Below are 25,893 nucleotides of genomic sequence, written 5' to 3' on the forward strand. Positions count from 1 at the left end.
ATTAAGTAATTTAAAAAATGATGGCGTTTAAAACATTTGAAAAATTTAATTTATTAAATTATTTAAAACTAAATTCAATGAAATTTGTTTAATTTGAGTTATTCAGGACTACATTTAAAATAGATTTGAGTGAAAAATTCCGGTTTTCTTAATTGATTTTCTGTTTTTTTTTTCACGTAGGCAATTGCAGTTATAAAAAATAATAAGCACACTAGATTCAAGGTAAATGGGTCACCGAGTCGAAGTGCACTAGATTTATAATATGCATTTTTACCTTGAGCAATTATTTTTTCAATTCTAATTACATAAAACGTGCATAAGTGAGTCAATTTGTATAAAAATGTTAAGGTTAAGGTTTAAGAATTTTTCACGTGTGTGAATAAATCAAACACAAAGAGATTATTGGCCAACACCAAATCAAGTAGTCTGGGTAAAAAAATTCCAAGGCCACTATTGTTTACATTTTTTTTTCTCAAGTTTTTTTTTTTTCGAAAAAAACTTTCTCTCGAGTTTCACTAGCGGTTCATTGGGCAAATGATGGGTCTGTGCGCGACAGCCTTGAGGGTTTCCCTTTAGAAAATATCGGTCGAGATGGGTATCGGAGGTCGAAACGTGTTTGTGAGGAAATTGCAATGTTGCTTGCTTATAAAATTCGAGATTTGGTGTAATTGAAGGCTTCGCATGATACGTCATAATTAGCATTTTACGATGAAGTAATCCGAAAGTTTGATAATTACGTGTCAAAAATGATGGAGGTTTTTGCTGATTGATTTATAGACAGCTGGGGAAAAGTGGACGCAACAAAACAGACTTTTTATTTTTTATAACTCACCCTGTATATACAAAAACTAAGAAACCTTAAATCTACTTCAATTTCTATTGTCAAATGAAAAAAAAAGATCAAAACAACAAAAATACATTTTTAAGATTCACCCAGTATAGTCACAAAAATTGGCAAAAGCGAAAAACTAGGTATACTTAAATAAAAAAGTGTAAAAAATAAAAACGTTGACATTCAAAAAATAAAACAGTCACATTTGGATGGGATTTTTAACATCTAAATTTTTAAAACAAATTTTAATAACTCACTCACCTTATACAGGGTTTCTCAGAAGTCGCGCTCCAGAGAAAAAATTCAAGTAAGATAAGATAAAAAAATCTCTGTCAAAAAATTTTGACATTTGACATTTTTCATGTCTATTTAATGATACTGATGATCTTGTATACAGGTGCGCCAGAACTCGCGCCCCAGAGAAAATTAAGAAAAATAAGGTAAGATGTCAGGATCAAAAAATTCTACCTGTCAAAAAATGTTCACATTTATTTTTTGACATTTGAGATTTTTTTATGTCTATTTAATGAAATAATACTGATGTATATGTGTTTTTGCAATTATTTAGTAAAAGCACAAAAATTTTGCCACAAAAAACATTGAACAGAGTTACAATTTAGGATACAGCTTTCTTGTTTCCTCTTTTAATAATAACCTATAGCAAAAAAACTTGGAAAATTATTTTTCCAACAGAAATAAATAGAGTCAAAGTGCAAAATGTAAAGTCTTATAACTTCGAAATTTTTATAGATAGAATTTTTTTAACATTTTTTCCATGTTCCTGGTATCTTGTCTTATATGGCATATTTCTCTGGGCGCGAATTCTGGCACACCCTGTATATTTGAATATAAAAATTTACTTTAAACCCAACAATAATTGCGACTCGTAGCTGATAGTAAAAAGACGATTAATGTTTGGCAGAAAATTTCCATGAAAAACGCGATTGATGAATCACCCTGTATATTCTAATATGTACTAAGATCTTAAAATTGTTTAGTGCTTTAATAATAGAAAAATTAAACTCGATACAAAAATAGAAAATGTCGGCTTAAAACAATTATTTCAGTAAAAATTTCATCCGCAATTTTGCAATTCATCATCATCATCATCAAATCTCTTATTTCACTGATTTGTGCAATTATGTAGCAGTCGTTCATTCAACTATATACATAGTAATCTTTCGCGACGTTGCCAAATATTGATTTTGGTGAAAGTATTTTTTTGTTCTTGGTTTTTTTTACAGGATACCCGATTTGGGTACGGCACCATGGGACTCTACAAGCAGTACTTCCGGATCGGGCAGTATGCAAGAAATCAAATTTTCGGCAAGGCTGATCGGTCCAAGGATGGCACTCCTTTGCAAATGCTTATTTCGCAACATGGGAAACTCAGCAGTAGTAAGTACCCAAGAACAAAAAAAAAATCATATTGCTTTGTACATTACATTTTTAATGACCCACCCTGTATAATTTAATTCAAAAATCGACCTTAGACTTTTTATATTTGACGTCAAAAAATTCCCATAAAAAATTGGTGAATCACCCTGTACATCCAAATATGTATTAAAAATTTTAAATTACTTTTCGTTGTGACAATTTTCCTCTTTAAGCAAATCCGGAGTGTTTTTCAAAAATGTTACGAGAAGCAAAGTAGTTTCTAGTTCACACTGTATGTTTTATATAAAAGTAAAAAGTGCAAAAAGCCTCCGATTTTTTTAACATTGGTGACTCATTCTGTATATTTTAATAAAACATAATCATTTGTGATGCTAGCCATAAGCCATAAGCCATAATATAAGGTGAAGCAAAAAATTAAAACTGAAAGAAATTTTAGTGACGCACCCTGTATATTTTAATACAAAATAATTTTGTTTTGAATGGTAAATCACCGTGTATATCTGAATATGAGTATTAAAAAATCTCAAATTTCATTAGTTTTGGCAGATACGGGGTGATTAACGTAAATATTTTGCACTAAACCAAAAAAATCCAAAACAGAAAGTAGTAATTTTTAGTAGTTTCCACTTTCTTTTAAAAAAATTAATCTTTTAATTTTAAACTTTGTATAACCATTTGATAAGAATAATCTTTAAACACCTAGCAATGAAAATGTTACAGGATGTGACAAAAAAATAAATTGAAAGTGAGGGGAGAGAAATTTGAATTTTCTAAATTGGTACCACTGTTTGGGGTTATTAAATAGTCATGAATATTTAATGGTAACTTCATTGTAGTGAGATTAAACGTTAAGTCATTAAAGGTTGTGGTCAATTGCTTGAAAAAATTAAAACTGAAAGAAATGTTAGTGACGCACCCTGTATATTTTAATACAAAAATAATTTTGTTTTGAATGGTAAATCACCGTGTATATCTGAATATGAGTATTAAAAAATCTCAAATTTCATTAGTTTTGGCAAATACGGGGTGATTAACGTAAATATTTTGCACTAAACCAAAAAAATCCAAAACGGAAAGTAGTAATTTTTAGTAGTTTACACTTTCTTAAAAAAAAAATTAATCTTTTAATTTTAAACTTTGTATAACCATTTGATAAGAATAATCTTTAAACACCTAGCAATGAAAAAGTTACAGGGTGTGACAAAAAAATAAATTGAAAGTGAGGGGAGAGAAATTTGAATTTTCAAAATTGGTACTACTGTTTGGGGTTATTAAATAGTCATGCATATTTAATGGTAACTTCATTGTAGTGAGATTAAACGTTAAGTCATTAAAGGTTGTGGTCAATTGCTTCTAGAAAGTGATGAACTGCTTTCAATGATGATTACATGACATATCAAAGAAGAGTTATTTGAACTCGTTTATAGCACATACAGTTGGACATTTGTACAGTGGACAAACTTATTAATAAAAATTTGAGCACCTGTAGAGTTAATTTATGAGAAATTTTTTGGCGGTCAAAGGTCACTAAACTTCTTATCGATTTTTGCACCCGGATTTGCGATAAAATTATTTGTTTTACTAGAAAAATTAGTCGAGAGGTAATTATTTACGTGACGCAAATCGCATTGATGGCAATCCAGTTCGTCGAGACACCTTGCCAAGGTCAACGTTTTTGCGAAAAATTAACAATTTTTAAATTTCACAAATTAAATAAAAAAATTGTAAACAAAGTTTTTAATTTTTTTTAACCTTACATAAAATAATTGCGTCCATTTACTACATTTTTTCATAAAACAAGTACTAGTTTCGTATTCAAATTATCATGCAAATTTTATTCAAAACTAAATTATATTTTTAATCAGAAAATTGCAAAAAATTGTTATGTGACATCCACAACTGACGTCAGAAATGTTATTTTTTTTAATTGATTGATTGATCAATTCCATTGTTGAGGTCGCATTATTGGTAATTCTAAGTTTAGATGTTTTGACAGAATTATTTTATTAATGAATTTTGTCACTTTTTGTCATCTAAATTGACGTAAATTGGTTTCTTTTTTCTGGTGATAAATCTAAAATTTCGCAACGCATCTCTGCGACAATAGCGTTAAGTATTTTAGCATTTGATGTTAAAAAACCTTCTTAGTTAATCCACCGTTTCCCAATCGACGTTTAAAATTGGAAAGTTCGTGTAATATACCAGGTGAGTCAAGTTTCATCCGCACCCCCAAACACGATATTCAACTTTACTAGGAAAAAATATAAAAAATATGTCCCGTTTTTATTGTTATAGAATATTCAATTTAATTTTTTTTATATGTATATTAAAAAATCCTTGACGTTAAACTCGAATTAGCTTAAAAATTGGGTAAAACGTTCTTTGAATTGAACAAATCATCTACGAATTTTTTTGAAATTTTAGCTTGACTAGAAAGGGCTGTTTTGGGGGTGCGTGTAAAACTTGACACACCTTGTATACTCCATTTTAATAAAATAAATTTATGTGTTAATTTTTGATTGAAAAAAAAACCGAAAATACACCCCGTAGGATATATCCGCGTTACTGACCCAGATATTAAAAGGTCACTGTTAAGAGACAAAGATGGCCTTCGTGATTAGGTAACACGATTAGAGGCTTAATTAATTCCAAGTGGTTTAAGTATCGGTCGGATTTGGGTGGAAAAACGGTTGCGAAATGGCGGAGATTTGTCACAAAATGGAAGAAGAAAGATTCTATTCAAGGACACTGATCGGCCGACTTTAAGCAATGAGAGTGAAAGTGCATCGGCTGTTACATGAGATGAAATTGTATTCATCGTTTCTTCAGGTGAGATCAAACGTTGCGTAAGCGATTATACAGAGTGCGCAAAAAACGATTTTTTACGTGTAGTATATAGAAAAATCGCTGCGCTGTCACGCCTCCGGCCAGTGTCTCTGCTCTAGTTATTTATTTATCGCATTTATGAAACGTTGCACTTTTCTGAGTCTAATTAGACTCTTAGTGTCTCGTATTATTTTTATCAATATGTCAAAAACCACTCATCGTAGAGCATTTTAACCTGTTGCATCGAGTTCAGTGCCTGAGTTTACGTCTAGAAATCGGTGTATTCCAACCTTGGACCGATTTGAATAAAAGAATTAAAATAATTTGAATAATGTATTAACGTAAATATTTTATAAAAGATGTGCACTAAACCAAAAAAATTAAATTTTCAATAATTTAATCTTTGAAAAAAAAAATGAAAAGCGTTATTCGTTGACTCACCCTGAATATTATTATTGGAAAAAACTTGAGTTTTTGGTAATACAACTGGTAAATCACAAATATAAATTAAAATTTACGTGTAGTATATAGAAAAATCGCTGTGCTACCACGCCCCCGGCCAGTCTCTCTGTCTATTTATTTATTTCTAGCATTTATGAAATGTTTTATGCACTTTTCTGAGTCTAATTACTCTTATTATCATTATTATTATTATTATAAATATGTCAAAAATCACTCATCGTAGAGCATTTTAACCTGTTGCATCGAGTTCAGTGCCTGAGTTTACGTCTATTCGAACCTTGGATCGATTTAAATAAAAAAAATAATTTGAATAATGTATTAATTAAGTAGAAAATATTTGATTCGGTGAAGTTTTTTTTTTGTTTTTAGATCTTTATTTCTTGTCACAAAACAAACTTTAAAGATTTCAAAATCCAGGAAAACGTAATTACTTGAAGTAAACAATAGTTGTTTTATATCTTTTAAAATTCGTAATATTATGTCCCGTTCCGCGTTGATATTTTCCGCATTTTAAAAGTGATATCTGAGCTAAAAATATTAATAATAAAAATTGCAAAATCTATGAATAATTAATTTATTTTTGTCTAAAATTTATCAATGTAACCTTGGCAAATATTTCTTTCTGATCCAATATCACCAAAACAAGGCTATTCCAAAACAAGTTCCTTATTTTTATTATTCAATTTCGCACTAAGTAAAAATTATATTATATTTATCAATAATTCATTATGCAGCCATAAACCCATCTCTAAATACCAAACTAAAATTCATTAAAAGTAACCTTTGGACTCTATTTGATATATTTTATGTTTGTAAAACACACCTGACGAAATTATAGACGTTCACATGTTTTGTTATCTGTCCCTGATGATGAAGCGCTGTCAAAACGTGACTCTTCACTTTCTAAAAGAATTTATTGGAAATGGCATTTAAATGGTAGCTCGTAAAATGCGTGCAGAAATACGAAAATTGCGGAGGTCGCGTTGGCCATGACTGGAAAATGGGCTTTTCGAGGCTTTTCCTCGTTGTCATTTTTCAATTTCCTTACACATATTTTTAATTATGAAATTTAAAACCTTGATTGGATATAAAAAAAGTGTTTTGTTGTCCTTTATTTTTATTTTCGTATAATTCTCTTCTAATGTCAATTTATTTTATACACTTTAAAATGTCAATTGCAAAAAAATCGTAGAAATCACAAATTAAAAACAAAAAGTGTAAAACAGTTACAAAAAAGTTGAGGTTTGAAATACGCATTTTGATCAGTCACCCTGTATATTTTAATTCAAAAGACGACCTTAATAAAAAAAGCGCTTGATGTTTGGCAAAAATACGCATTATGAAATCTCAAATTATTCCACATTGTATCAAATTTTCGTTTTAGGCAAATACAGGGTGTTTTGTCAAAAACACTAAACCAAAAAAAAAAAAACAGTAATTAGAAAGTAATTTTTAATAGTTAATTAATGTAATTAATTTTTAATTTAATTAATTTTTAATAGATGTGTATATGTGTCAAAATGCAAAAAAGTGCAAAAAGGCTCCAATTTTTTAACGTTGGTGACTCACTCCGTATATTTTAATAGAACATAAAAAAAATCTCACAAAAAAACGAAACTGGTGAATCACCTTGTATATTGGAATGTGTATTCAAAAATCTTAAATTAGTCACATTGTGTCAAAGTTTCTTTCTAAGCAAATACAGGGTGTGTTTCCAAAAATACTAAAACTAAAAAAAATCAAACCGGTGAGTACGAAAGTAGCACTGTATGTGTTTTAAATTCACTCCGTATATTTTAATACAAAAATAGGTTGTTTTTAAACTGATAACAGAAATAGTCAATCATCCTGTATATCCGAATATGTATTATATCATAAATCTTAGTTTAAGCAAACTTAACAATATTTTATAAAAAATGTGCAGTAAACCAAAAAAAAAATAAAAAATTTCAATAATTTAATTTTTGAAAAAAATTGAAACGCGTTATTCGTTGACTCACCCTGTATATTATTATTGCAAAAACTTGACTATTTGGTAATACAACTGGTAAATCACCATGTATATACAAATATAAATTAAAATATTTTAAAGTTTAGTATAAGCAAATACAGGGTGATTAATGTAAATATTTAATAAAAAATGTGCACCAAAACAAAAAATTAAAACGAAAAGTAATTTTTGGAGTAGCAAATAGGTCCATTAAGAAAATGTTAAAAAGCTTTTTAGTGACACTTTATATACAGGATGCGCCAGAACTCGCGCCCCAGAAAAAAATGCCATGTAATTAAAACGAAAGATACCAGGAACATTGAAAAAATGTTTGAAAAAATTCTATCCATAAAAATTTCGAAGTTATGAGAGTTTAAATTTTGCACTTTGACTCTATTTATTTCTGTTGGAAAAATAATTTTTCAAGTTTTTTTGCTACAGGCTATTAGAAGAGGAAAAAAGAAGCTGTATTCTAAATTAACTTTATTTGTGGCTTTTATTGGCAAAATTTTTGTACTTTTACTAAATAATTCTAAAAAAAACATATACGAGTATCATTAAATAAACATAAAAAAACGTCAAATGTCAAAAAAATGTGTCAAAATTTTTTGACAGAGAATTTTTTAAACATTGTTTCCATCTCCTGGAAACGATTTCTGACACACCCTGTATTTTATAAAAATATTTTTTCCCAGTTTGAACTGCTTTTTGTATTTCTATGTTTTTTTCAGGTCGCATCGCAGTCATCCTAATCGGAGTATTTACCCTGGCCATGGGCATTATCTTATCGTCAATTCCATGGGTGGACTACCTCATTTTAAAAGTAAGCAAAAAACCCCAAATTTTCCCCCAAAAATTCCATTTTTTCCCCCAGAATTTGAAACTGTGGAACGGTTCGTTGAGCTTCCAGTACTGGCAAAAACCCGGAGTAATCCGCCTCACAAAAGTCTACATTTTCAACGTCACAAATCCCGACAATTTTCTAAATTTGGGGGAAAAACCGAAACTGCAAGAAGTTGGCCCTTTTGTCTACAGGTGAGCCAATCAATCATCAATGAATGAAAATCAGCGTACGCGAAACTAATAAATAATTGAACAAGAGTGTTTATGAATGGAATTAGATTTCTTTGTCAAGGTTCACAACCAAAGGTCAGCTCGGTCTTTGCCAAGTATATTATTTATTTACACGGTGTAATATCGGCCGGGGGCAATGGTACTTGCTACACCATTCACTTCAAACACCATTTCTAGGTGAAATATGATTTGCTGACTCATTTGTAACGTGTGAGTGACCTTTAACACTTTTTTCCCAATTTTCAACGGGAATTACAAGTAATTAGAGGGATTTTTACAGACTTGTAATTACGACCGTTACTTGTAATTTTTAGCTCATAATTAATTCATCGACGATCTAAACATTACCACTGCTTGCAAACAATTCATCAAAATCAAATTTAATTAACTCGAATTAATAACAAACAACTTTGCGCACTGTTCACAAATTGGAATAATTTATTTTGTTTATTTTATTCGTGTGAATATTTATTATTTTGCGATTTTGTTGATGTTTGGAAACTTCCGCGATCTAACCTCGATAAATTAAAGAATTGCAATAAAATCTAGAAAAAGTAGTAAAATTAAATCAAACAACGAAAATATTAAGCAGGAAATCAAAAATTGTAAATAAATTAAGCAAAACATGACCAATCTTTGCATTATTAGAAGTAATTTATTAATTACTTAAGTAAAATTTATTCGGTTATTGTTCTATTTAATTAGTGAACTAGTAGAAACTTTGGTTAAATCCTATCGGATTCGAAAATGTCTTTTGGAAATTATGGGGGGCTCGCGGCTTTGCCGCTCGCTCCCCGTATAGAATTCACAATGTGATTCGCAAATTTTTTAACAAAAAAATCTATTTTTGTATTATTTATCGGAAGATTATTTAATCTAAGTTACATTAAATATGACTCAAAGAGTACTAATTGAATATACAGGGTGTTCCAGAGAGTTGAAAAAGTCCATTAGTGACCTTAAATGGTAAAATTAAAAAAAAATGTATAGGACATTGATATACTAATCTAGTGCATCACCTAAAATTATTTTCAAGCATACAGCATGTCCCAAAAATAAGTTACGATACAAACATGTGTTTTTTTTAATGAAACACCGTATGTGTGTAGCCTTTTAAAACAATGTTTTTACACTAAACTTTTATTAGTCGATTTCGCTTAGTTTTAGAAATAAGACGTTTTTTTGACGAAAATATGCACTTTTTAAAAATTTATTACACAAAAACTAGGACAGCTAGAACAATTTTTTTCTTACTTCTGCAAAGAAGAAAATACAGAATTTAAAACTGTAGCAATTTTTTAGCGTTTTGCATTTGTAAAAATTAATAAGTTTGTTAAAAGTTAAATAACTTAAAAAAATTTAATGAAACACCCTATTTTTTATTTTTGCAACTAATAGATTGAAAAATTGTCTATTTAAAAAAATAAACTTTTAATGTCTAGAATTGATAAATTAAAAGATATTTAAACAATAGTATTTTTTTTTAATGTTTAACGTTAAATATAATTTTAGTTTTTGATTATAAACACCTAAAAGTAAATAATTTTAGAAAGACAATTTAATAATCTTTTAAATGCAAAAACAAGGGTGTTCCATTTAATTTTTGTAAGTTATTGAACTTCTAACAAGCGCCTTCATTTTTTTATCTTTGCAAATGCAACACACTAAAAAAATGTTACAACCTTATAGCTTGTACCTTCTTCTTTGCGGTAGTAAAAAAAATATATCTAGATGTCTTAGTTCTTGTGTAATAATTTTTTAAGAAGTGCATGTTTTCGTCAAAAAGTTTGTCATAAAAATCTACATCCAAAAACGCTAAGAAACATATGGTGTTTCATTTAAAAGAACACAAGTTTGTATTGTAACTTATTTTTGAGACACGATGTATAGTTGAAAATAATTATAGGCGATGGACTAGATTATCAATGTCCTATATAATTTTTTAAAATTTTACCATTTTAAGGTCACTAATGGACACCCTCTATTTTAATAATTTAATAAAATAAAATACCACTCTATTATAATTTATAGTAAAACCAAAATTTTCTAGATAAATTAATTAAAAAATCGTTAATATTAAATTATAATTAGTTTTAAAATTGCAGAAAATGCCCTCCTGTTTGAAAAAATCACATATGAATTCAAGTTTAATTTTCAGAGGCGTTAAAACGTGAGTTAACTACCCTGTATATAGTTCAAAAAATTGAGCGAAAGGGCAAATAGGCAATAATTTAAGTATGCAACTCGTGAAATATCTTATCGAGTAGACGTAGCTATAAATATAAATCGATAAAAGTAAAATACACAAAGCACTTTTCGTGATTTCACTTTTCAGTTTTCTTATATTTGTGGTAAACAGAGCGGAAATAATTAAAAATTTAAATTCATAATATACGTAATTTCTTAATTCTCAGAACACGACACGCGATTTAATCTCGTCAAGGTCACAAATTCGGGCGTTTTTTCCCATTTTGACAACTAGATTCAAATAAAAAAAAAAGAAAAGGTGACTTGATAAATTACTCAACCAATCATCGGAATGTGTTACCACACAACCATAAACTGCCCATGGTATCTCTAAAATAAACCATAAACTATAATGATTACAAAATCGAAATTGCGCGCGTGGTACATTGACAATTTTTTTTACTACTCTCTCTCTCCCTCTCAAACCGATGGATGAGAGAGACGGTCGTCAACCCATTGATTTGTAAGTCAAGGTCATCCACTTGCTACACGACCTGCACCAATAACGGAAGAGTTAGAGAGACACGTGGTACGAAGGTGCTTTCACAGCACCCTTCGTGAAAGCGATTGTATAAGTGTGAAACTGGATTTATGTAAGATTGAGTGAAGGTTGGTACACCTGGAGGACGATGGGGTTCGGGGGTTCCGGATTTCGGCACCGTACTTGACATTCAAACGCCCATAAGGAAATCGAGTCGACTAGGAAATTCGCCACCACCCGGAAAATTATTTTTTTTTACAAATATCTAATTTAAATATACAGGGTGTTTCCTTGATATTACGTAAAATTGTAACCACATATTCTACATGGAAAAATAACACTAATTTATCATACAGGGTGTTTCAATGAAAACGAGCCACTCCGAATATCTCAGAAACTAAAAAGACTTTGCAAAAACGCCGAAACAGGTCGATTTTGTTTCCGAGGGGGACATGTTTTGACGTAATTTTTAAAGCACCCTCAGTAACCCCTTAACCCCCACTCACCCCAACTTTAAAAATTTAAATGGCACTACCCTACTTGTGGCACATCAAATGAAAGCTATTTTAGCAAAGTTTTCAGAACTTTTTACCGAAATTGAATTAGACCATCCATTCATGAGATACAGGGTGTTCTAATAGAAACGAACCATCTTAGAAAAAATTTGCAAAAAAAACGGTTAATTTTGTTTTTGAAAGGGACATTTTTTGACGCAATTTTAAAAGCACCTTCACTAACCTTTTAACCTCTATGTCACTTAACTCTAAAATGTCAAATAGCACCAACCACTAGTGATACAAAAAATAAAAACACTTTTTAAATGCTTTTTTCCAAAATGAAATGACTTTCATATATTCATAAAATATCAGCAAAAAACTAATCTTTCAGCAGTCAGTACGTACAAAGGAACTTAAGAACTATATTGCTATTTTTTAGATACTTACATTAAATTATAAGAAACGTTATTACCCCCTGTCCTTTAGTCCGATTAATTTGACATTAAAATAAAGAAATAAAAATAAGTTTGTTACAGCTTTTATTAGAAGTAATTACTAATTAGAAACATTATTTTTTGCGAATATCTTATGAATAGATAATCCTATTCAACTTTAGAAAAGAGGTTCAAAAAACATTTTAAACTTTTATTTGATCTGTCGCAAGTGAGTCGGTGTCATTTGAAATTTCGAAATTGAGGTGGGAAAAGTTAAAGGGAATGCTTTTAAAATTGTGTCAAAAAATGTCTTTTTTAAAAACAAAATTAACCTGTTTCGTTTTTTTTTGCAATTTCTTGCTGGATCGTTTTTATTAAAACACCCTGTATCTCATGAATGGATGGTATGATTAAATTTTGATAAAAAGTTTTGAAAATCTTGTTAAAATAACTTTCATTTGATGTGCCACAAGTAGTGCTATTTAAATTTTTAAAGTTGGGGTGCGTGGGGGTTAAAGAGTTACTGGGGGTGATTTAAAAATTACGTCAAAAAATGTCCCCCTCCGAAACAAAATCGATCTGTTTCGGCGTTTTTGCAAAGTCATTTTAGATTCTGAGATATTCGGGGTGGCTCCGTGTTATTGGAACACCTGTATAAAGCTTGGTTGCAGATACAGGGTGCGCCAAAACTTGCGCCCCAGAGAAAAATTTTAAGTAAGGTAAGATACCAGGAACATGGAAAAAATGTTTAAAAAATTATATCTGTCAATTTTTTGACATTTGACATTTTTTATGTCTATTTAATGATACTGATAATCTTGTTTTTTTAGAATTATTTGGTAAAGGTACAAAAAATTTGCCAATAAAAGCCACAAATAACATTGAACAGAGTTACAATTTAGGATATAGCATCCTTGTTTCCTCTTGCAAAAAAACTTGGAAAATTATTTTTCCAACAGAAATAAATAGAGTCAAAGTGCAAAATTTAAACCCTCATAACTTCGAAATTTTTATAGATAAATTTTTTTTAACATTTTTTCCATCTTCTTGGTATCTTACCTTATATGGCATTTTTCTCTGGGGCACGAGTTCAGGCGCACCTGTATACAAGGTGATTCTTTTAGGGCCTACATTAGAAACTTTTTAACTTCTAATTCAGATAGGAATTTGAAATTTTATACACAACCCAAATCAACCAGTCTGAGTTCAACTAAATTATTTTCAAAATGGCTGAACTTCCGGAACTACGAGAAATTGGCGCCAACTTTGAAATTTTAAATGGTACCCACTTATTTTTATTGCATTTTTGAATTCTCCTCTTTAAACTAAGTAAAATGTACCTAGTTGTTAGTACTTAACTATCATAGTTTTTGACATATGTCAATTTTTCGGTCAAAATTTTCACTTGCAGTGGTTCATTCAAAACATCACAGCTCTTGAACCCTTTGCGATAAGTGAATATTTTTTATTGCATTCGAAAACCAAAAGTTCGAAAAGTTTTCTAGAATTTTCAAAATTGTCGACTGTCAAATTGCAAGGCTAGTATGATTTTTTGAAAATGATCATTAACAAACAGCTTTAACTCAGTTTTTTCAAATGAAATGACTCTATTTTCTCAACGGCAATCAAAACTACATCAATTTGTAGAAGGACTTTTATCAACATGTCCTATACCTACCTCTTATAGTTTTTGAAATAATCACAAAAAACATGTTAATGTTTTTATTTTTATAGTTAATCACGTAGGCTTTGGAAAAATACAATAAGATATACTTATAATTAATACAGATGTTCGATATGTTTACCATTTTCAAACAGTCCAAAACTCGATGGTGAACTGATTTGAGTGGCTTCCATTAGTTCATTTGGTTGAAGATTATTAAATGCCGCCTCAATTCTTTGTAATTCCGGATGGGTGTTGTGTAGAGTAATAAATCTTTAATAAATAATTAATAAAAATAATTAATAAATCTTTAATTGCCGTTGAGAAAATGGGGTCATTTTATTTGAAAAAACTGAGTTATAGCTGTTTGTTACATATCATTTTCAAAAAATCATATAAGCTTTGCAATTTGACAGTTGACAATTTTGAAAATTTTGGGAAACTCTTCGAACCTTTGGTTATCAAATGCAAGAAAAATTATTTACTTATTGCAAACGGTTCAAGAGCTGTGATGTTTTTAATAGACCTCTGCAAATGAAAATTTTGAGCAAAAAATTGACATATGTCAAAAACTATGACAGATAAGTACTAACAACTAGGTACATTTTACTCAGTTTGGAGAGGAGAATTCAAAAATGCAATAAAAATAATTGGTTACCATTTAAAATTTCAAAGTTGGCGCCAATTTCTCGTAGTTCCGGAAGTTCAGCCATTTTGAAAATAATTTAGTTGAACTCAGACTGGTTGATTTGGGTTGTGTACAAAATTTCAAATTTCTATCTACATTAGAAATTTAAAAGTTTCTAATATAGGCCCTAAAAGAATCACCTTGTACAGGGTAATAAAGTTTCATTCTTGTCTTGTTTGACTAGACTCAAATTAAATTTTTAATTCAAATTTTGACCCATTTTACAATAATTTTGTTTAAATTTTTTTTCTGTGGAAATCCCCCCAATCGGCCTACCCCTTGGGTGCTTGTTAAAATACCGATTTGGAAAGTTGTAAAACGGTAATTATCACCCGACTTCGCCAAGGCCTTTGCACAATAATAATTAACATTCATAATCGAAAGAAATTTCTCCAAAGGTGCGAAAAACACTCTAAAAACCGCATCCTCCGACCTGATAATTGCGAATTTATTAACCACACGCATTGTCATCTTTGAGCAAAAACAACTTTGCTGCATTCCAAAGAAAGTCAGAGTTTCTCCACTTACGTAATCGTTTTCAGACGCGGTTAACTAGTTTTGTGCTCGGATATGGAGCCGATTTGCTTTTATTTTCATTTCATTCTTTTAATTTGTTTTTAATGAACGAGCGACCGTTTATGTAATTCGGATTTCGAAGTGTTCACCACCTGAAAAGCGAACGAAAGGAACAGCTGGCTGATGAAAACCCTGAAGATGAATCACTCATCTGGGTCAAAACGGTTGCAACAAAAAAAAATTCAATATACAGTATGACCCGAAAATAAGTGCCCATCATTAGAAATCACACTCCTAACATTATAAAATCGTAATTAATTCAATTAATTGAAATTACGTAAAGGTATTAATACCCAATGTGACATTTTTCTAAGTAATAAATTCTCGGAAATTGCATTCCCGTCTCAAGTTTTTTTTTGTGAAAATAATTAATTAACTCAAGCACTGAGATTAAATCAATTACGCAATTGTGAATTATACTCGACGCACTTGCATAATTATTTTTACTTACACCTGAGCCAAATAAAAATTGTTTGACTCAAAATAATTAAATTATAAATTGCAAATTAATTGTAAAAGCAAATAATCTGTGTTTCATAAATTAGAAAAATAATTAATACTTTTAAGTCACTTAATAATTAATTATTCTTTAGTTTTGTATACAATCAAATTCAAAATTAATTTGATTAATTGATCAGAGAAATAAATCAAAATTGCAGTTAATATGTAATTAATTAAATTCAATTTCCTCAAATTCTCAAACAATTTAAAGTAAACAATTTAAAAAATAAACACAGTTCATTATTTGAATTAAGTTAAATTGAATTAAAAATTTGTTGGAAAATGTTTTTATTGTGAAAATTATTAAAGTATTTGTTTTGTAATCGCACCGTCTGTTGAGTTTCCAACAACTAGCAAGCAAACACAATATTTTAATTAAATGTTATTGTTAATTTTACAACTTTGTGTGTAATAAAAGTGAAATTAATTAATAAAAACAAGTCAATTATTCACTCGAGCTTATTTTTAGCCTCTCGTCGAGTTTAACATACGCATATCGTCGATAATAATTACAAAATATATAACAAACATAGAAAAAAATTCAAGAAAACCGAGTTGTTTTTCTGACCATCAAAATTAAGGTCATATTTTACCTCTCTTCGTACATTTAGTAATAAACAGAGACTCGTTTTAATAAATTAATACTTAATGCAATCACTGGACTAATATCGTCCTTCAGAAGGTTGCAATAGATTTATCTCGCAATGAGTTAACTGAACTGTGACGTAATCGAATTCTTTACACAACTGAAAAATAAATCGCTTTTATGCAACCAGTAATACAACTGGTGACCCCTGGACGTGAAAGTTATTAGTTTGGCAATTATGGACGCTCCTCGGCCAATTTTGCAACGGAATATTGAACCAAGCCCAATTTTGGCCCAAATAATTGCATTTTTTTCATTCAGTGAATAGTGGTTACATTGGAAAATCTTTATTTTATCAACCAAAAAAAGACAAAAAACAGCCAAATTCAAGGTTGATTTCTTCTTTATGTATACATTTCGAGTTTTCTTTAAAAAAAAACGCAGTTTCTTTGAAAAAAATCTGTCAGAAAATTCATTTGTTACATTTTTGAGTTTTTTTTCTGATGTGATTATGGCTTGTCAAAAGAACAGCCTGATTTACAAGCCCAAAAGAACTGTGTTTTTTTTTTCAAAAAAGACATTATTCTCTGCTTTATTGCTTTTGTCTACTTTGAAGAGTTTGAACATGTTGTATTCAGTTGTCACATTTTTGACATTTTTCTTGTCTCAATTTCGAAAATCTTTCCTAGTGTAATAATGCTTTATTACTTAAAATCGGCCAGATTTACATTAGAAAAAAACAAAAAAATCGCAATCTTATCAGTTTATTTTTATTAACTATGTATAATATAACATTTAACACGGAAAAACTATTGCAAAATAGTCAGTTTTATGGTTAATCTACTATTTTTGTAAATTCTTAAAGTTTATTAGACAAAAAATTGCATTTTATTAAAAAATCTGTAAAAAAAATCAGTGTTCACATTTTGAGATTTTTTTCTTGTGTCAAATAATTTTTTTGTCCCAAAGAATTGTAATTTTTTCATACTCAATTCTCATTTTCGGAAATGTTCCCTGGTGTAATAATGGTTTGTTACTTAAAATCAGCCATATTTACAATAGAAAAAAACCAAAAAATCACATTTTTATTTATTACATTAGCAAAAAACTACATTGGAAAATGTTTATTTTACCAATTATAAGTTTTAAAACCAAAAAAAAGACATTGCTTTCGTATAAATTTCAAGTTTTTTTCTGAAAAAATTCATTTTTATTGAAATAATCTATAATAAAAAAATGTGGGTTTGATTATGGCTTGACATTAAAATCGGCCAGAGTTTACACTTGGTAAAAACCAAAAAAGCTGCGGTTTTTTTTTCAAAAAGACAAAATTAAATTTTATTAAAAATTTGTCAAAAAATTCTGTCGTCACGTTTTCGAGATTTTTTTCTTGTCCCAAATAAATGACATTTTTTCAAATTGTTTCAGAAGTTTTCTTTAGTGTAATAATGATTTGTTACTCAAAATGGGCCAGATTTACAAGAGAAAAAAGCAAAAAAATCTAATTTTTATCAACTATAACACTTAACACGGAAAAAATTATTGCAAAATAGTCAGTTTTATGGTTAATCTATTGTTTTTGTAAATTTTGTAAGTTTTTGGGCAAAAAATTGCATTTTATTAAAAAATTTGTCAAAAAATGCAGTTGGTACATTTTTGTCTCAAATTTAATTGTTTCAATTTCGATAGTTTTTCATGGTTTCTTACTTAAAATCGGGCAGATTTACTTTAAAAAAAAACAAAAAAACCTAAATCTTATCAGTTTATTTTCATCAACTATAACATTTAATACGGAAAAAATATTGCAAAATAATCAATTTTATGGTTAATATAGTATTTTTGTAAATTTTGAAAGTTTTTTAGGCCAAAAATTGCATTTTATTAAAACATCTGTCAAAAAATTCACTGATCATATTTTGAGATTTTTTTCATGTCCCAAATAATAGTAATTTTTTCATATTAAATTGTCTCATTTTCGGAAATCTTTCTAGTGTAATAATGGTTTGTTACTTAAAATCGGCCAGATTTACAACAAAAACAAAAAATCACATTTTTATTTATTTTAATGAATGATTTGTTACATTAGCAAAAAACTACATTAAAAAATGTTTACTTTATCAATTATAACTTTTAAAACCAAAAAAAAGACATTAAATGGTCAAATTCGAGGTTCTTTCGTATAAATTTCAAGTTTTCTTCTGGAAAAACGCAGTTTTATTGAAATGATCTACCAAAAAAATTTTTTTTGATGTGATTGTGGCTTGTTATTAAAACCGGCCAGAGTTACACTTGGTAAAAAAAAACTGCGTTCTTTTCAAAAATGGAAAAATTGCATTTTATTAAAAATCTGTCAAAAAATTCTGTTGTCACATTTTTGAGATTTTTTTCTTGACCAAATAATTGTAACATTTCAAATTCAATTGTTTCAGTTTAGGAAAATTTTCCCTAGTATAATAATGGTTTGTTACTCAAAATCGGCCAGATTTACAAGAGAAAAAAACAAAAAATCCCATTTTTATCAACTATAACACGGAAGAAAATAATGCAACAAAATAGTCAGTTTTATGGTTAATCTACAGTTTTTGTAATAAAGTTTGGGCAAAAATGCATTTTCCTAAAAGTTTTGTCAAAAAATATTTTTGTCCCAAAGAATTGTAATTTTTTCAAATTCATTCAATTGTTTCATTTTCAAAAATCTTTCCTAGTGTAGTAATGGTTTGTTATTTAAAATCGGCCAGATTGACATTAGGAAAAAAGACAAAAAAATCCCATTTTTGTCAGTTTTAACACAGTTTACACAATTAGTTTGTTAATCTACAGTTTTGTACATTTTGAAAGTTTTTTAGACAAAAAAAATCCGTCAAAAATCACATTTGTCAATTAAAATCACTAAAACTTAGCCGGGTTTACATGGAGCAAAAAACAAGTCATCAGTTATTTTTTTACAACTTTATTTTTGCAAAACAAGCCAAATAATCAATCAAACTTTTGATTCACAGAGAAGACATGGAAAAGGTCAATATCAAGTTCCACGATAATGGCACTCTCACTTATCAGCACAAGAAAATCCTACAATTTGTACCTGAATTGTCCGTTGATAAGGACCAGAAGATCACTGTCCCCAACATTCCACTTCTGGTGAGTCAAAATATCGAAATGTTAATTTATATAATTAAAAAAATAAAAATTCTAGACCTTGTCAACCCAATCAAACTCTCTTAGTTATTTCGTGCAACGAACAATTTCCTTCTTATTAAGTGTGCGAGGCTTCAAGCCTTTTGTCACTATAACCGCCGATGAGCTAGTCTTCGGCTACGACGACACTCTTGTCTCTCTAGCCCACCAGTTTTACCCCAAACGAAAAAAACCAATGTCCAAAATGGGCCTTTTAATCAATGTAAGTTCTCCTCAATTTTCGTCCCACATTTTACTATTTTCCTTCATAGAGAAATGGAACCTTGAATGAGGTCCATAATATATATACAGGGATGACCGGAATGCAAAATTTCGGATATTTAGAGAAGCTAAACGGCGATGATAAGTTGCCCTACTGGCAGGAATCACCCTGTAACATTATAAGGGCCAGTGAAGGGTCGTTTTTCCCCCCCAGATACTACACCAAATCCGACGTTGTCAACATCTACGACAAGGACTTGTGCAGGACCATGCCCTTACAGTACAGAGGGCCAGTCACAAAGCATGGTAATTAAAAACTTAATCAATTAGCAGGCAACCAACTAAACACGTGTATAACTAGTTGCCTAACAATAAATTTAAATTTCAGGAATTAGTGCTGATTTGTACACCCCAGCTGACAGTATGTTTGAAACTGTGATTAAAGAACCGAACAATAAATGTTATTGTCCCGGGAACGAGTTTTGCCCCCCTAAAGGCCTCCAAAATATTAGCCCCTGTCAGTTCGGTACCTAACCTCAAACTTTATTTTCAATTTTTTTTATAAGTAAAATTCCAGATGCTCCTGTCTATTTATCCTTCCCCCACTTTTTCGAAGCCGATCCAACTCTAATCGAGCCTTTTGAAGGCTTAAATCCAGTCAAGGAGAAGCACCAATCCTATTTTAAAATCCAGCCGGTAATGATGTATTCTTGGTTGCCTAAGTTGTGTACAAATTTTTTGTTTTCTAGAGACTGGGGGTGCCAATTGAGGGCAAAGTGCGTTTACAGCTCAATCTAAAGGTGGACCAAGCACCTCAGGTGGCCCCCGTGTCGAAATTCCCCAGTATCATGTACCCCATAATGTGGCTCGAGGAGGGAATCGACGACTTGACGCCCCCCATCCGACGCTGGATTTACCTCGCGACGACGTTCGCCGACGTCGCATGCCCCCTTATGACCTACGGGTTCATTTTTCTGGGTACTTGCATCCTCATTGGGGTGTTTATAAACGCCTACAAGTCCATTGTTTTCACAAAGGAGACCATCGAAATCGGAATGAAGACGTTGAGGAAGCGAGGAAGCAGCTATTTGGCCGTGGCGAGGCCCAAACTGATCAAAAGGGACACTTACACGTTGCTTGATTTGAACGAGGGCTTGGACGAGATTGATATATGAAAGTGGGACTTAGTTTTTGTAGAAAATTGAACTGCCGAATTGCTCAAATTGTGATTCTTGTGATAATTTTTGGTGCAATAATTTATTTGTTTTTTTGAATTGCCAAAACGTTGACTAGGTTTAGGTAATTGCGGGATTCAAATTGGTGCCTTTTATTCGATGAGTCATCACACAAACTTCGATTTTTGCTCAGTTAGGTCTAGGAGAGCCAGTTTTATAATGAAGTGTACTTTTTTAATAAAATATTTCAACTTTTTGGGGGTTTTTATATGCAGATACCAACGCATAACGAAAAATTAGTTGGTAAAGTCAAGTGTAATTTAAAAAAAAAATTACCCAGGAAATTGATAGAATTATTTTCAACTATACAGCCTGCTTTAGAAATAAGTTACAATACAAACTTATGTTTCTTTAAATAAAAAACACTAAATTTCTTGGTATGTTTGAAAGTGGTTTTTTACTACAATATTTGTTAACTAAACTTATTGATCGATTTGCTTAGTTTTTTAAATAAGTTGTTTTTTTTTGACGAAAACACTCTAAAAATTTGAAACACAAAAACAAAGACAGCTAGAAAAAAAATTACAAAGATGTACAAACTTTAAGAGTTTAACAGTTTTTTAGAGTTTTGCATTTGTAAAGAAAAAATTTGTTGAAGTTATTTAAAAGTTTAAATGAAACAACACCCTCTTTTTTTATTTTTGCATCTAATAGATTGTTAAATTGCCTATAGCTAAAAACAAACTTTTAAATGTCTAAATTATTAAGTAAAAAGATATTTAATAACATTCATAATTTTTGATATATTTTGACTTTATTACTTAAAATCAGCCAGATTTACATTAGAAAAAAATCAATCTTATCAGTTTATTTTTATCAACTAGAACATTTAACACGGAAAAATATTGCAAAATAGTCAGTTTTATGGTTAATCTACTATTTTTGTAGATTTTGAAAGTTTTTTAGGCAAAAAAATTGCATTTATTAAGAAATCTGATCATATTTTGAGATTTTTTTCTTGTCCCAAATAATTGTAATTTTTTCAAATTAAATTGTCTCATTTTCGGAAATCTCCCCTAGTGTAATAATGGTTTGTTACTTAAAATTAGCCAGATTTACAATAGAAAAAAAATAGAAAATCACATTTTTATTTATTTTTAATGAATGATNTTTTGTCCCAAAGAATTGTAATTTTTTCATACTCAATTCTCATTTTCGGAAATGTTCCCTGGTGTAATAATGGTTTGTTACTTAAAATCGGCCAGATTTACAATAAAAAAAAACAAGAAATCGCATTTCTATTTATTTTTAATAAATAATTTCTTACATTAGCAAAAGACTACATTGAAAAATGTTTATTTATCAATTATAAATCTTAGAACCAAAAAAAAAGACATTAAATGGTCAAATTCGACGTTGTGTTCGGATAAATTTCAAGTTTTTATCTGGAAAAACGCAGTTTTATTGAAATAATCTATCAAAAATTTTTTTTGGTGTGATTATGGTTTGTTATTAAAATCGACCCGAGTTACACTTGGTAAAAACCAAAAAAGCTGCGTTTTTTTCAAAAAAGGCAAAATTACATTTTATTAAAAATCTGTAAAAAAATAATTCTATTGTCACATTTTTGAGATTTTTTTCTTGTCCCAAATAATTATAACTTTTTCATATTCAATTGTCTCATTTTCGGAAATCTTCCCTAGTGTAATAATGGTTTGTTACTTAAAATTAGCCAGATTTACAATAGAAAAAAAATAGAAAATCACATTTTTATTTATTTTTAATGAATGATTTCTTACATTAGCAAAAAACTACATTGAAAAATGTTTATTTTATCAATTATAACCTTTAGAACCAATGAAAAAGACATTAAATGGTCAAATTCGAGGTTGTTTTCGTATAAACTTCAAGTTTTCTTCTGGAAAAACGCAGTTTTATTGAAATAATCTATAAAAAAAAATTTTTGTTGTAATTATGGCTTGTTATTAAAATCGGCCAGAATTACACTTGGGAAAAACCAAAAAAAGATGCGTTTTTTTCAAAAAAGGCAAAATTGCATTTTATTAGAAATCTGTCAAAAAATTCTGTTGTCACATTTTTGAGATTTTTTTCTTGTCCCAAATAATTATAACTTTTTCAAATTCAATTGTTTCAGTTTAGGAAAATTTTCCCTAGTGTAATAATGATTTGTTACTCAAAATCGGCCAGATTTACAAGAGAAAAAAGCAAAAAAAAACAAACATTTTTATCAACTATAACACTCAACACGGAAAAAAAAATTGCAAAATAATCAGTTTTATGCTTAATCTACTATTGTTGTAGATTTTGAAAGTTTTTTAGGGAATAAATTGCATCTTATTAAAAAATCTGATCATATTTTGAGATTTTTTTCTTGTCCCAAATAATTGTAATTTTTTCATATTCAATTGTCTTATTTTCGGAAATCTTCCCTAGTGTAATAATGGTTTGTTCTTAAAATCAGCCAGATTTACAATAGAAAAAAACAGAAAATCGCATTTTTATTAATTTTTAATGAATTTTACATTAGTAAAAAACTACATTGAGATATGTTTATTTTATCAATTATAACCTTTAGAACCAAAAAAAAAACATTAAATGGTCAAATTCGAGGTTGTTTTTCGTGTAAATTTCAAGTTTTCTTCTGGAAAAACGCAGTTTTATTGAAATGATCTATCAAAAAATTTTTTGGTGTGATTATGGCTTCTTATTAAAATCGGCCAGAGTTACACTTGGTAAAAACCAAAAAAGCTCCGTTTTTTTTTTTCGAAAAAAAAAGCAAAATTGCATTCTATTAAAAATCTGTAAAAAACTGTGTTGTCACATTTTTGAGATTTTTCTCTTGGCCCAAATAATTATAACTTTTCCAAATTCAATCGTCCCAGTTTCGGAAAATTTTCCCTAGTGTAATAATGATTTATTACTCAAAATCGACCAGATTTACAAGAAAAAAAAGCAAAAAAATATTGCAAAATAATCAGTTGTGTGTTTTTTTACTACAGTATTTATTATTATTATTATTATTTATTTTTGCATCTAATAAATTGTTAAATTGCCTATAGTTAAAAATAAACTTTTAAATATCTAATTTGTTACATAAAAAGATAGTTTTTGACATATGTTAATTTTTTTGTCAAAATTTTTATTTGCAAGGGTCCATTCAACAGATCGAACCCTTTATGATAAATGAATAATTTTTTTTTGCATTTGATAACCAAAGGTATAAAGTATCTTTTAAGGTAGTTCAAAAATGTCAACTGTCTAATTTCAAGGCTAGTATGATTTTGAGAAAATAATGATCAAAAAACGACTAAAACTGTTTTCTTTTAATATAATGACTTTATTTTCTCAATGACAATCAAAAGAACATCAATTTTTATAAATACTTTTATCAACATCTCCTATCTCTTACAATTTTCGAAATAATCACAAATGATTGTACTTAATAATCTTTTTAGTTATTAATTGTGGCAAGAATGTTTTTAGAAAGATTTACGTTATTTAACTTTTAACAAACTAAAAAATTGTTATAATCATAAAGTTGCAGTTGCAAAAAAAATTTTGAGCTATCTTAATTCTTGTGTAATAACTTTTTGGTGTTTGCAATGCAAAAACATATGTTTGTATTGTAACTTATTTTTGGATCACGCTGTATTGTTGAAAATAATTTTAGGCGATCACTTATCAATTTCCTACATAATTTTGTCAAATTTTAAGGTCATTAAACGTAGAAAAATAGATTAAAATAAAACGATTTATTTTTACAAAGTCCACACTAGTGATTAATCTTCAGCGTCATAATTATCTCTTAATTAATTTGCAAACATTATCGGTAATATAAAAATCTGAATTGTGCTAATAAATAAATACCAGCAAGCTCTTTTTTAGTCCTCCTCCAAGTCCGAGTCGTCGATAACAATTGTGTCAACGCCATCTTCCTTAACCACGGAATAATCAGGGGGGTCATCAAACTCGAACCCTGGCACTTCAATAAAAACGGTTTTGTTGACCTGAAAGTCTCAAAATCAGGCCTTGAGCCCCAAAATCACACCAACCACCTCAGTTTTCCTCTTTTTGGCTTCTTGCAACATAGTTTGGCGTGCTGTTAGTTTGCTTATTTGCACCTCCTCGGTCTCTTCCTCGAGTTTCGCGTTGCGTTCTTTGTGCAACTGTCGCAAGACTTGGATCCGCTCCGCGCGCTTTAAGTGTCCGTAGTCGTTACAGAGGAAGGTATGGGGGACCACTGATTGGTGCAACAGCATCTGGATTCGGCCCTTTTTCGCGTGCTCGCCGTAGTTGCGCATGTCTTTCTTCAACTACAAGGATTATTTACAAAAAAACGGAATCTGGGGGTGAATTACGTTAAAATGGTCCTCGCAGCAGAACATAGGGGATTTGGGGTTTTTCGTGCTGGGTTTACCGACGACTTGGAGCCATTTTTTCCGTCTTGTGGGGTTCACAGGGATCGTTATGAACATCTTTTCAGGGGTGGCGTGCGACGAGTTGGGGCATAACGGGACATAACAGACTTTTTTGTATGTGGAACTTGTTGGTTTCTTCCTAACCTCGTTTGCTTGAATCTGTTTTTTATCGGTCAAAACTGTTATTCGGGTTACTTCTAATAGTGGCTCCTCGTCCGAGTCGATTAAATCCATCGCGGGGACCCCCAAATAACCAAAATTTGAAAACTAATAACAAATCTTGACAGGTCAAAATTGACAGTTCACGATTACAGGAAACTGTAGTCTATTTTAATATTTTGTTAATTAATCACGCAAGAAATTTGCTTAATTGGCAAATAAAGAAACGAAACTTGATCCAATGTTAAAATCACGGGTTAAAATGTTGCCTCAACCGATAATTTTATTTTTTGATGTTTAAAACGCAAAAATTAGTACGTCAGGTCTTATCACTTGCCAATAATATTTTGTTACTTCTAATAAAAACTGCTTGACTGAGCTAATTGTTATTACATTTGAGGCCATAAAAAACACTTAGAAACTGAAAAATAAACAGTAATAAATATACAAATTTTAACACAGTTTTTAA

The 25,893-nt window shown here is 29.7% G+C and overlaps 2 protein-coding genes across 2 annotated transcripts in view; one reads left to right on the forward strand and one right to left on the reverse strand.

Annotated features, from left to right (window-relative positions):
- Nucleotides 1-21,080, forward strand: part of LOC123008994 (scavenger receptor class B member 1) — a 29,875-nt gene extending 8,795 nt beyond the window's left edge. Inside the window, exons 2-10 of the mRNA XM_044405076.1 lie at nt 2,077-2,230; nt 8,240-8,331; nt 8,383-8,543; nt 19,255-19,393; nt 19,449-19,652; nt 19,702-19,957; nt 20,040-20,177; nt 20,229-20,347; nt 20,401-21,080. Coding sequence (XP_044261011.1) covers nt 2,101-2,230; nt 8,240-8,331; nt 8,383-8,543; nt 19,255-19,393; nt 19,449-19,652; nt 19,702-19,957; nt 20,040-20,177; nt 20,229-20,347; nt 20,401-20,826 — 1,665 coding nt within the window. The 5' untranslated portion in view covers nt 2,077-2,100 and the 3' untranslated portion in view covers nt 20,827-21,080. The remainder of the gene's footprint in view (nt 1-2,076; nt 2,231-8,239; nt 8,332-8,382; nt 8,544-19,254; nt 19,394-19,448; nt 19,653-19,701; nt 19,958-20,039; nt 20,178-20,228; nt 20,348-20,400) is intronic.
- Nucleotides 21,081-24,584: 3,504 nt separating this feature from the next.
- Nucleotides 24,585-25,590, reverse strand: LOC123008778. The gene is made up of 3 exons (XM_044404786.1): nt 25,206-25,590; nt 24,903-25,160; nt 24,585-24,854 (listed from the first exon to the last, which is right to left on the reverse strand). Exons 1-3 carry the CDS (start codon nt 25,497-25,499, stop codon nt 24,729-24,731), a joined length of 678 nt encoding a protein of 225 aa, XP_044260721.1. The 5' UTR covers nt 25,500-25,590; the 3' UTR covers nt 24,585-24,728.
- Between the last annotated feature and the right edge of the window lie 303 nt (nt 25,591-25,893).

This window comes from Tribolium madens, unplaced genomic scaffold (genome assembly GCF_015345945.1).
Source record: "Tribolium madens isolate multiple individuals breed KSU strain unplaced genomic scaffold, Tmad_KSU_1.1 Scaffold_71;HRSCAF=194;Tcas5.2_LG6, whole genome shotgun sequence".
NCBI classification, from domain to species: domain Eukaryota; kingdom Metazoa; phylum Arthropoda; class Insecta; order Coleoptera; family Tenebrionidae; genus Tribolium; species Tribolium madens.

What these genes read in the sequence shown, in the direction of transcription:
- LOC123008778 (XM_044404786.1), bottom strand. Translation starts at nt 25,499, where the DNA reads ATGGATTTAATCGACTCGGACGAGGAGCCACTATTAGAAGTAACCCGA. An exon ending in GCTGCGAGGACCATTTTAAC is followed by an intron (nt 25,161 to 25,205) that starts GTAATTCACCCC and finishes TAATCCTTGTAG; the next exon opens with TTGAAGAAAGACATGCGCAA. An exon ending in CCAAAAAGAGGAAAACTGAG is followed by an intron (nt 24,855 to 24,902) that starts GTGGTTGGTGTG and finishes TGAGACTTTCAG; the next exon opens with GTCAACAAAACCGTTTTTAT.